Source organism: Ochotona princeps, chromosome 26 (assembly GCF_030435755.1).
Source record: "Ochotona princeps isolate mOchPri1 chromosome 26, mOchPri1.hap1, whole genome shotgun sequence".
Lineage (NCBI taxonomy): Eukaryota > Metazoa > Chordata > Mammalia > Lagomorpha > Ochotonidae > Ochotona > Ochotona princeps.
Genome location: NC_080857.1, coordinates 5573918 through 5586059, shown reverse-complemented (window position 1 = coordinate 5586059; position 12142 = coordinate 5573918). Strand labels below are relative to the sequence as shown.

The following is a 12142-nucleotide window of genomic DNA, read 5'->3' as shown; positions in this document are numbered from 1 at the left end:
GTACCTGTAGGGGCGACAGAAGGAACCCTGCTGTCAGGGACTGCAGCAGGCAACAGCTCCAGCCCAGCCTGCTCCCTCCTCTGAGCATCCTCCTGGGGATGCTGCCATCTTGAAGCAGTGAGTTAAGCTTCCACCTGTGATGTCAGTATCCCAGCTCAAGTCCCAGCGGCTCCACTCCTCATCCAGTTCCCTGCTAAAGCGCAGGTGGACAGGTGCCACCGCCAAAGAGCAGGCTGTACCACTAAAAGCAGTGCTCCAACCCTCCCCGAGCTGGAGGAATAAAGCCACGCACCTGCTTAGTATTCGGTTTCTCCTGTCATCCAGATCTGCTGCGTTCCTCGAGTGAACATAGCTAAAATGATCCTACAGTGAAATTTATAAACAAAACCCCGCAACCCAATTAGTAAAGATGAAATCTCTGAAACAGAAAATAAGATGAATTTTTTTTTAAAACACACAAAGCCAAGCAAGCCATGCTTTTCTCAATACTGCAAACATCTACTTCCCAAACCCAGGGCTCCTCGACAGCAGCTCCCCGTGACCCCATCTCCCACCTCACCTTACGCAGCTCCCAACCACCTACAGCCAGACAAGGGCTCGGGGGCAGCACATCTGGGGCTGAGATAGCATGAATGTGAGGCAGACCCCGGGTACCAGTTGCCCCTCTGTGAATGTGTTCTTCCTGGATGTGTGTGCAGAGGGTAGTGGGAGGGTGGAGAAGTGTCCTGGAGGGTGCTTGGAATGCATGCATTTATATATATACACACACACATATATATGTATGTATATTTTCTTTATAACAAAGAGGCCTTCGGGCTTTACAATCACCACTTTATTTACATCCCTTATTGCCCAAATCGGACACCCGATTGGACTGTACTTAACAATCAAGGTTTCAATGTGTTTGGTCTTCTATCCAAAAGTATAGCTGTTGCACTTCAGTAATTTCAAAGCTCTGGGCTGGGGGAGGAGGAAGGGTGAAGAGGAACTGATTAGTAGGGGCCTGTGCCAAGAAGCAGAATACTAACCGATTCCAAAGACCTATTAGTATGTCGCCGAATGTAAATGCTGGAGTCACTGTGACTAGTCCTGGAAGAGAAAAGACGGGGTTTGAATGGGCACCAGCACAGCCCCCTAGCCACACCAGCACACCCAGGCGAAAAGAGAATGCTCCTGCAGGGGCCCCCTCAGGCTGCTGTGCACCTGCAGGTGGCAGCAAGGAGCCTGGGGACAGAGTGGACCCACGACCACAAGAAGACACAATGCTGGGCTTTTAAATGGAAAGTAGGCCACACAGCCTCAATATGCACAGGACTTTAGGCCTGCTCAGGTCTTGGGGCTGGCAAGAAGGTCTCTGCAACTTTGAGTCAGACCTGGGCTCGCTTCCCAGTGCTCCCTGCTGTCTGTCCACAGTGCTGCTGTTGGCTAGTCCAGCTTCTGGAAGTGGCACCCTGACCACAGCCTAGAACGTGCCTCTGCCCCCTGAGCAGTGCTGACTGGCTCAGGATTGAGCCAAAAGAGGCCTGGGCTGTCATTCTGGCTCCAGGCTGTTTCTGTCTTCGGTTCATTTTCCTCCTCTGTGAAAGAGATCATCATTCTGGGGATCCTGGCACTTGGTAAGAGAAGCGACCTGCCTTGTCTTCACTGTTCAGCAGAAGAAGCGGGTGTTGGATGCTGAGGCCCCAGGCAGTACACAGTCACCTCTGTCTGCTCCAGGCAAGCCCATTCGGGGGCATCCCAGGGTCCAAAGGACCTGACTCAGGAGTTCACGCCCAGGGAACCCACCAGCAACTGCCTTGGTGTTCCTGCCCACTTGGCCCTGGAAACCTTTCCCAGCTCTCCCCTTGCAATGGGCACACTGCCAGCTAACAGACCTCATGCACCTGCTGTGTGCCAAGACCATGTCAGGCTTAGGGAACTCCAGTCCTTGCTCCCCTAAAACTTCGCTAGTTTTTCCAGGCTGGTTTTATTTTAGCACAGAAAGGAAGTAAAATGCTTGTCTGCCCCCCAGGGTGTCCTCCCACTCTGCATGGCGACAAGCACCTGCTAAGGAGGAGGGCAACTGTTTGCTCAGCTTACTTCTGTCACCTGGAAACCCTCTCCCCTGTGCAACGTGAGTCCCCCTTATTCCTCTACGCTCAACTCGGGGGACAGCTCAACTCCCCATCCCATCCTGGCCCTCTCCAGTGCCCCTTACAGGACAGAAGGGATATCTGACCTCCCTGAAGGCTCAAGCCTCATTCTCTCCCTTTGGACTTCACAGTCCATCATCCTTCCTGCCTTCCTTGGTGCCAAACTCATAGGAGACATTCAGGTTCATGTCCAGCTTCCACGCAACAGGGACGAAGATCCCCTTGGGATGTACACTGGAAGTCTGAGGTGTTGTGAAGGGTGAAGCCTGGACTCCACCAGACCCCAGGGCACAGGGACGGTGCCCCCACCGCACCCATCACACCTTGCATACCCACTACAGCTCAGCCAGCTTGCAGACACAGGGGTTGAAGGCCAGTTCCCACCCTTCCCATCACGCTCCTGGTGAGCAGGGCTGGGGGAAGCTGGGTGTGGCCTAGGAGGACTGTGGGAACCTGGCCATTGCATGCTCCTGGACCCCCACAAAGCCCAGCTGCAGAGGGTCCCCAGCCACAGCGAGATGACAGAGCCACGTACCTGGAAGGGACCCTGCAGTCTCGGAGCTCCTCGTCCAGGTCATCGGAGGATTGCACAGTGCCAGCCACTACCGACAACGAGCTTTCCGCGTGATCTACATGCTTCCGCTTCTCCTTCTTCTTACTGCTGACTGATTCTCCCACTGCCTTCGCTTCTGACGGGCTGGCTACGGGTTCCAAGTTTGGGGATTCCTGGCACTGGAAGACACAGAAGTCAGCACTTCACGCCGCCACTGCCCGGCTCCAGCCCTGCCCATGCTGTCTCCGGCGGGTCCCTGTCCACACAGAAGCCCGCCCCCAACTCCAGGCTCCCTGGACAGAATTCCAATGATGGAGTAAAAACTGTGAGGGCTTCAGTGTCACCAAGAGCTAGTTCTAAGTTATCTGACCTTGAGCCTCAGTGGCCATGTCTATCAAATGGGCACAATAAATCCTGTCTTCTTCCTCTGGGGTGCAAAGGTGGCACTGCATCATGACAGCAGTTCCCAGGCAAGTGTGGGGACACTGTCACCGGGCTGTGGCCAAGGCAGCCCAGGGTGCTCTCCGCCTTGCTTTCATTTCGTGAGGAAAAAAAATCTTTGAGCACAGTTTGGCACCTGTGAACCCATGAGCAGTGCCCCTGGGTGAACTCCAGAAATTGGGAATGTGGGAGGCACCTCTCACTCCTGGTGGGGGCTGGAAGAACCTGCTGAACAGGTGGCAGAATGATGGGGGTGGGGCAGAGAAAGCAAAGCCCAGGCATGAGCTCACCCCTTCCACCGCCCGGCTCCTGAAGGCACAATGGCAGCAGAAATCCTGGCGAAACCCTCGCATGCACCAGCAGGGCAAGCCTCCTGCCCGGCTCCCTTAGGCCGCATGTCCTTGCCTGTCTTAGAGCAGAAGGGAGCGAGCCAGCTGGCCCTACGGGGTTCTAATCACCCAACTCCTTTGTGCTGCTTCTCTAACCTGCATGTCGCCCCCCAGCCCAAAACCTGAATGTCCTTCAACCCACTGGCTTCTTGAGGTCTCTCTGTTGGCAGGGGCAAACAAGAAGCCTGTACACAGGAGGTGTGTAGGGCAGGGAGGTAGATCCTCATTAGCAGGCAGAAGGGAAAGAAAGGTGACAGGTGCAGCCCCTGGGGGACCCCCGCCCTCTTCCCCAGCAGCCCTGCACAGAGGGAGCAGGTTGCGTGTGCCCTGCCCTTGGGCCCACGGGTCCTGCCAGGTGTGCACTCTGGCTTGAAAACCCTGCTCCTCTGATGCTCTGGGCAGCCCTTCCGGGATCTAGATAGCACCGAGTCAGCTCTACTGTCAGCTTTAATGCCAACTGCCCCGGGAGACTTCCCACAGGCTCCCTCGCCCCTCGTGGCTACAGCCAGGGCTCTGTCTTTATCTCTGTGCTCGACCTGAGAAGCACCTTGCACCCCCAAACCATCAAACACACCTCCAAACCCTGCAGCAGCAGTGGGCTCCATGCTGACCTCCAGGGTCCAAAAACCACAATGAGCATTCGTTCACCTCCCCCAGGAGTGGAGGGAACAATGGTTCTCCCTGGGGAGGAGCTGGGAAGGCTCCCTGGAGGAAGTGATAACTGCAGAATGAAGAACTGTTTCATAAGTAAAGTGTGGGGAAAGGCGCTCCAGGTGGTCAGGTGGTGGGACCACAGCCGCCCGGGACAGCTGGCCTTGTCCCCCTCTGGTGCAGAACCACTCCTACCCCCGCTAGCTCCAGAGGGCACCTGTCTGCCAGTCATCCTTTCAGGAGCTGGGTGGCAGCCTGCCACTGCAGAGCGCCCACTTTCCCCCGCTGCCTCAGGCCTCACAGTACAGCTGCTTGGCACTGACTGTCTCTAGCATCCAGCCCCGGGTTTACACTGGATAGGCAGGTGAGTCGTTGAGGACTACCTCCCCCTGGCAGCCCTGTCCACACTGTATCCAGCAGGTGCATAATCAGTGTGGTTTGGGATTCTTCCCACCCCAGATTCCAGGTGTGGCAATGGGGGAGTTCGGTGACAGTGCACCTGCCTGAGGGTTCCTTCTTCTGCTCCGCCCTTCTCCCTGGTGGCACCAGGCTGGAAGCGCTCACACCAGCTCTCTTCTTCCTTCAGTAAGCTCCAGGAGTGACTGAGCATGGTGAAATGAGAAGACAAGTGCCCACACTCAAAGCTAGGATCTCCTTAGCCTGTTGACAGCCTGTTCTAAACCACAGAGGCCAATGAGCACAAAATCTCCCAACAGTCAAGATCTCTCACCTCTGGTACCTGCTGGCTCTGTACAGGGTCACTCTTTTCAGTTGCCCTCGGCTGGTGGTCCTCATGGGGGTCTGGAGGAGTGGGGTCCAAAGCTGGGCTGGCACCCCTGCCAGGACCTGGCCCCAGGCTGCTGATCCCGGGCCCTGAGAAGTTGCATCTGTTTGGGGAGCCCTCAGCCTGCTCCCTGGGCTCAGGGTCATGCAGATGAGCCTCCTCTGGCTCTTCCAGATCCATTTCCTCCATCTTCAAGTCCTCAGCGCCCTCCGCATAGGCCTCCAGCACCGCGGCAAGGGGAACTTCGTAGTGCGGGTAATAGAAGAGGTCATGGGGGATGACGGACACCTTGGACAGGGGCGGCGAGGGGGCGAAGTCCACGCGTTCCTTGCTGGGGGTCCCCAGGGTCTCCAGGCTGACACTGCTGCTCGCGGGGTTTGAAGGCAGCTCGGCATCAGCCCCCTGCTGGCCTTCAGCTTCCTTCTCCTCCTCTTCCTCCTCCTCCTCCCCAGAGTGGCGATGGTGACAGACGGATTTTCTTTTGGCCTTCTCATATACTTCTGGCTTGTGTACCACTGCCTCCTCTGGGGCCAAGGAGGAGCTTGGGGCTTCTGGTCCTGCCTCCCCGGGAGGGCCATGGTCACTGGCCTCCTCTGGGCACTCAGAAGGCTCTTTCCTTTTGCAGGCAGACTTAGCTCTCCTCTTGCCTGTTTTGTCCTCCTGCGTCTCAGCGCCTTCATCTCCAGCAGGTGTCTTCTCGGGAGGCGAAGAGCCCTCGCCAAAAGTTTGGCTCGTAGAAGCGAATTCCACCAGGTCCCTGTTAAATTTTGAGGTTTTCAGCGGTACACTGTCGAAAGAGTCATCTCCGTCCATAGCTTCCACAGCCAGCTGCTGCTCTGCCTGGATCTGCAAGGGGCTGGCCATCGGTGAGTCTTCCGTAGGGGGCGCAGGAGAATGGCTTTCTTTACCAGGGCTGGCTGGGCTCTCCATGACATCATTACAGGGAGAGGAACTCTGGGACGGCTGGGAGCTGCTGAGGAACCCAGTGGCCACAGAGGCATCTTCAGGGATCCCATTGGAGGCTACCTCCGGGGCATTGGCCACTTGTTGCTTGTCCTCTGTGGCTGACCCCTTGGCAGCCTGCAGGGTCCCTTCGAAGCGCAGGTCTGAGCTGTAGAGAGGGTCTTTACTGCAGGAGGCATCCTTGTACAGGTCCACCTCGAAGTGGACGGTTTTCTTGATGGGCAGTGAGTTGGACCTGCGGCCATCCTTCCGGGTGGCTAAGATGGACGATTCCAGAGGCGGCTCGCCTGGGCTGCTCGTCTTCCCGGGGCTTCCCTGGAAGACCTGGTCAATGATGCGGTGCACGAAGTCGGAGGAGCTGTCAGCCAAGGAACGACTCCTGTCCACACACACGCCCTTGACACTCTCGGGCGAGTCGCAGACAAAGACCTTGGGGGGTGGCGGGTGGCTAGTGTCGTGGCTCACCGTGTAGGCGCATGCCCCATTTTCAGTCACAACCAGGATTTTGCTCTCCTGTTCCAAAGGGGTCTCTTTGATACGGACAAAGGTGGACTCAATGGGCATTTCCTTCTCTGACTCCAGGAAGTCCTCCTGCAGAGAAACAGAGCGCAGCATGAGCTCAGCGGGACATCAAGCACGGCCCATGCTCAGAACACACACTGCAGTACCAGGGCTGTCTCCGTGATGTCGCAAACTGGCCAAACGACTACTGCTGACGTGGGAAAGCATTGGCCAATGAAAACCAGGAACTATGAGGACAAAGTTGCCAGGGTCAAGAACCTCATCCCTTGAGTTTATCGCTGCATCTCCTGAGTCAGCACAGGTGCTCAGGGAGCCACGAACACATTCAGCACATGAGGGTTTTGTTTATTCTCCTGCTGTTGCCATCAGCAGCTCAGGGGTGGGGTCAGTGGCACCGCGACAGTCTACAGAGTCTGGTTCTGCTCCAAAGATATCCATCACCAGCTGCAATCTGAGATTCCAAAAACCAGCAGGATTGCTTATGAAGACCCTTTTAAACCCTCTGCTAAAACCTGGAAGGCTACATCATCATCCCACTGGCACCTGCAGAGCAAGTGGCAAGCAGCAGATGCGTATGGCCCACACGTGGCCCGTGTACACCTGCTCTTGCCTCGGCAGCTTGGCACAGGAAGAGATTGCAGAGGCGTGGCTGTCTACCTTCCCGCCCTGCTGCTCTAAAGCAAACATCAACCCACAGACACAGCCAAACAGTACTCCCGGGGACAGAAGACCTGCTCTTACCCCACACGCCCCCCCACTGCCCAACTCCCAGCTTCCTTTGACAGCCAGCGGAGGAAGCATACATTTCTGAATCAAAGATAAGAGAAAACAAACATACAACTTCCAACTCCGGAAAACGTTCTAGAAACTGAGCCACATAGGTCACGATGGACTGCTCATCCGGCGAGTCAACCATGATGTCTGTGAAGAGAGATACAGTAGTCAGGCGTACACGGGAACAATCTTCCAACAGGATGGCAGGAGGCTTGAGAATGAGGGAGCCCACAGACCATGGGGGCGCTGGGGCATCACCTGCATTCTGCATGTGAGGAGCAGGGTGCTCAGACAGGACAGGGGAGCTGAGCTACAGGGCCCATGGTGCCTTGCTCCCTACCTTCCGTCCCTCCTTCCTGGTGGGTTCAGTGCCTTGCACAGGAACAGCCAGCTCCCTGTTAGTCCCGTTGCTGTAAGTACCACGAACCAGGAGCCCTCCATGCTGCTGCAGGGGGTCCTGCCTGAGCCTAGCCTAGGTGAAAGGCAACTCAACAGCCAGTTGAGCACCTGCTCTGTTTTCCTGCTCGTGGGTGCTGGTCCTGGAGGCAGTAACCTGAGATGCATTGTAAGCTTGTCCCTGAGACGCTCAGTGCAGTGTTTCATATAAAAGGGATTGTCTCAGAAAGAGCTTGAGTGACTCCCAGTAAGCAGCACCTGAGTAAGTCTCAGTGTGCCCTGCTCAATGAAATACTATGCAACCAATAAGGGCATCGAACTAAGATATTATAGTAACAAATGCTTACATTATATTGTGGTGATAAGTAACAGAGAAAATGAAACCAATGATGTAAAATAGAATTCAATATATAGGAAGCATGGAAAACACACGAAATACAGGAGACAGGAAAACATCTACATGGAATTTCTCTATATTTTGCTGATTTCCTGTCTGGAACAGCAGGTACACACTTGTCATAAAAGTTACTACAGCGTGAGCGAGAGCCCCAGTCACCTTCTGGGTCCAGCAGCCTTGGGATGTGCAGCACCTCGTGTGCGACGCTAAAGGCCTTCTCCAGGTTTTCCCGTGGGGAGTCCTCCAGGGCCTGCTTCATGTCCACCAGGCTTGGGTCGATGGCTTTGATGATGGCCAAGAAAGCCATCCCGCTTCTCCAACTGGCCGCGAAGTCCTGCACTGCCACTCCATACCTGGGGGGACAGCAGAGGCACACTGGGCAGCAGAGAAAACTGGCTCAAGGTGAGGGGCCAGCACATAGCAGCCTCACCAGCCTCCAGGCAGGGGTGGGCACCACCAAGCTACCTGAGCAGGTGTGCCTGGCCCCTCACGCTTCCCAACCCCATCTCCATGGAGGGCAGCATGCACACAGCAGGCAGCACCGGGGCTTCCCCAGACAATACGAGTCTTCAAAAGTGTTACAGGAAATGTGTATTATGAGGAAACCTCATGAAGTTCAACATTTTTATACAAAAAGAAACCTGTTTTCATTCCATTGTCTAAGAAATCTCCAAAGTCCCATCTTACAAAGGGGCACTTGTCTATACCATTTTTACTATTATTATTACATTTATTTGAGAGGCATAGCTACAGAAAAAGAAGGTGAGACAAAGGGAGAGACCTTCCATCCACTGGTTCGCTCCTCAAATGGCCATATGGTCAGGGCAGAACCAGGCCATAGTCAGGAGCCTGGAACTCTGTCCGGGTCTCCCTCTTGGTGCAGGGACCCAAGCACCTGGGTCATCCTCTGGTATGTTGCCAGGCACATTAGCAGGGAACTGGATCAGAAGTGGAGCAGCTGGAGCTCAAATCAGCACTAACTGGTGAATCAGCAGGTACAAGACTTTTCTCTCTAGCTCTGCCTTTCAAACACATAAAAACAATAAAACAAAACAAAACAACAAAACCCTCTCCTGCTGGCACAGGGTCCAACAGAAGACTGGGATTATGCTTTAGTTTTGTTGTCTCAAATTGGACAGAGCACCCTTGGGCCGCTGCCAGCCTCAGGCACTCAGGAGTTTACTGACGGATGTGGGCATGGCATGACCGAACTGCAAGCCCACATCCGAGATCAACACCAACATGCGCCTTCTGCTCTGGATTCAAATCCTCTCTCCAGCTTTCTGCAGCTCAGACATCCTGCAGATGTGTGAGGGTGTGTGTGCATGTGTGTGAGATAATGGAAACGGCTGAGTGCGCCCTGCCAACGGCCTGCACGAAGCAGCCGACCCTTGCAAGAATGCCCAAGCCCTGTCTCCAACCCCCCCGCCCTGGGGCCAGGGCTCACTTCCTGGTCTTCCTCTGCACCCAGGCCAGCAGCGTCTTGATGGCTTTTCTCTGGTCCTTGACAGTTATAGCCACATTCTTCTCGGTGGTGGGTGTTGGGGGGAAGGAGGAGTCTGAGTCGGTGCCCCCTGAGCCGGGGGACAGGCTGGATGACGGAGAGTTTCTGCTGAGGTTGCCCGTGAGCTCCTTAATCTGGAAGGGAAACAGTGTCTTGGAGCTGGACCCCCAACACCCTGCAGGCACCCAAGCAGGCTCCAGCTCATGCTCCCTCCCGGGGGGTGCAGCCAGGAAATGACTTACCTGGAAGAAAAGGATTATGTTCCATATTAGCCCAAGAACCAAAGATGGATTGCCGTCCGCTATTTCTGCTGCATCGATGCTAACTAGTTTGACCTGGAAAGCAGCAAAGCATGTGCTTAAAGGGGGTCCCCAGGGGCGCACGGGGCTGACTCACTGCTCAATACCCTCACAAGCCTGGGTCTTTGGTGCCATTTGGCACTGCTAAAGGCAGCCCTCGGTGGCTCCCAGCATGTGAGAACGCATGTAACAGGTGCACACGGCTGTGTGTGCATGCCCCCTCACCCTTACATCTGTCTTCCTGTGGGTCTCCTCACTACCCCAGCAGTCCAGGCGGGAGCACTGGTGAGAGGTTAAACACCACCCACCAGGGCCACACAACCACTCCAACCCTTCAATCCTTCTCTCCCCCGGGGTCTTTCTAGATGCAACAGTAACAGCCTCGATTGTAGACCTCACACATCCTTGGGACAAACAGGGACTGTGGCTGGATAGAAAGAGTGCTGAGCAAAGTCAGGGAAGGTTTACACCCAGAGATGCTGCAGGACAGCACAGTGCACCACTGACAGGCCCCAACCAGCCCACTGCAGGAACTCTTGACAAACTCCCTCTAGGAAATGCAAAGTAGCCCCCTGCACCTAGCGAATCAGAGACTCTGGGGGCGGGGCCTAGCCTACTACAATTCCCCAGGGCTCCAGGAGACTCCCAAGGCGGGCTCTGCTTGGAGAAGCACTGTTTCAGTCACCCTTCCATTCTGCAAGGGAAACCAAGAGTGCAAAGCAGGGCTCTGCCAATCCCTCCGAAAGCAGTGAGGAGCAGCTTCTGAAGGCGCTGCAGCTCATGGGCGTCCCTGGCAAAGGCACAAGCTGTACTTCCGGTGAAGAGAAATAAGGTGTCAAGATGCCCCCCAGTGCACACCGCCCAGCAGAGTCAGGAGAGAGAACACAGAGCGTCTCAGCAGAACGGTTCCTTTCCTCTCCCCCTTCCCTCCTGGCTCTTAAAGCTCCTCTGATTCGACCACTTGTCAGAGGTTTCTGACACCAGGACCATACCGCCAGGCCTTTCTTCATCCAAGCAGCCATAGAGACACCCCCCCCCCCCCCGGTGAAGTTGGTATTACAAGTGGATGCCAAGAATCTAATTCAGATGACACAGTCTCATCACGGGCAGGCAGGAGGTTGTCAGTGTGGTGACAAGACATGGCAGATCACGTTCAAGTCCAACATTCTCTCCTCATTCGTCAAACGCACATGTTCTCCATGCTGAATCACATGCCAGACCCGGCCCACTCCCTCTGCTTTGTGGCTTGCAGAACAGCATTCCCATATAGGAGACTCAAAGCAGGCCGACACTTCTTTTACACGGTCCTCACTCCAGCTTGGAGGCAGGTCAGATGGTGAGCGACAGGTGCCGCTCCAAACAGAGCAAGCACTGGGCTGTCTCCTAGGGATGTTGTGATGGTGTTTGCCACCACCAGGAGGGCGGGTGGGCAGGGCAGGGAGCAGCAGGCTCCAGGAAGGGGCCCCGGGGAGTGACGCTGTCCCCTGGCCCAAGAAAGGTGCTGGCTGCAAGTGGTGCCAGGCTTCCAGCAGCAGACAATCCCAAAGGTCGCACGTGCCAGCTGTTTTTCCACCTCTGCCAGGCAGGTTTCAGGGCTGGTGATCTGCTCTTCTTCCTCTAGTGGCTCACAGGGCTTTTCCTCCTCCAATTCTGGGCTGGCACATCTAGGGTGGCGACTCAGGGTCCTGATCAATGATAATGACCATGAGGCTCCTGCTGTCTCCTGATCCCAGGCTTTTCACAGGTTAGTTCCTGTAATGCTCACAACAGCCATTACAGAAAAAAGAAAGCTGAGGCTCAAAGACGTGGAATGACTCACTGGAGGCCACAGCACACAGGCAGACCCTCTCTGATGCGGAGCCCACACTGTGTGCTGTGCAGCTATGTACGAGAGCCGCACCTGACTCCTGGGGCCAGCAGGCCCTGACTGATGTGCTTCAGTCACTCACACAGCTGTGACCTGTCCTGCCGAGGCCGGGGCAGCAGACAGAACCTGCACACACAGCTTTGACCTGTCCTGCCTAGCCGGGACAGCGGACAGAACCTGCACACACAGCTTTGACCTGTCCTGCCTAGGCCGGGACAGCGGACAGAACCTGCACACACAGCTTTGACCTGTCCTGCCTAGGCCGGGACAGCGGACAGAACCTGCACACACAGCTTTGACCTGTCCTGCCTAGCCGGGACAGCGGACAGAACCTGCACACACAGCTTTGACCTGTCCTGCCTAGCCGGGACAGCGGACAGAACCTGCACACACAGCTTTGACCTGTCCTGCCTAGCCGGGACAGCGGACAGAACCTGCACACACAGCTTTGACCTGTCCTGCCTAGCCGG

At 55.6% G+C, this 12142-nt stretch overlaps 1 protein-coding gene across 1 annotated transcript in view; it reads right to left on the bottom strand.

Moving 5' to 3' along the window:
- The window catches only part of CLMN (calmin), a 66174-nt gene that overhangs the window by 1479 nt on the left and 52553 nt on the right, over positions 1–12142 (bottom strand). The window contains exons 5-12 of the mRNA XM_058655375.1: positions 9749–9841; positions 9450–9640; positions 8162–8355; positions 7274–7356; positions 4897–6504; positions 2668–2864; positions 1029–1089; positions 293–363 (exon numbers count right to left, since the gene is read on the bottom strand). Coding sequence (XP_058511358.1) covers positions 293–363; positions 1029–1089; positions 2668–2864; positions 4897–6504; positions 7274–7356; positions 8162–8355; positions 9450–9640; positions 9749–9841 — 2498 coding nt within the window. The remainder of the gene's footprint in view (positions 1–292; positions 364–1028; positions 1090–2667; positions 2865–4896; positions 6505–7273; positions 7357–8161; positions 8356–9449; positions 9641–9748; positions 9842–12142) is intronic.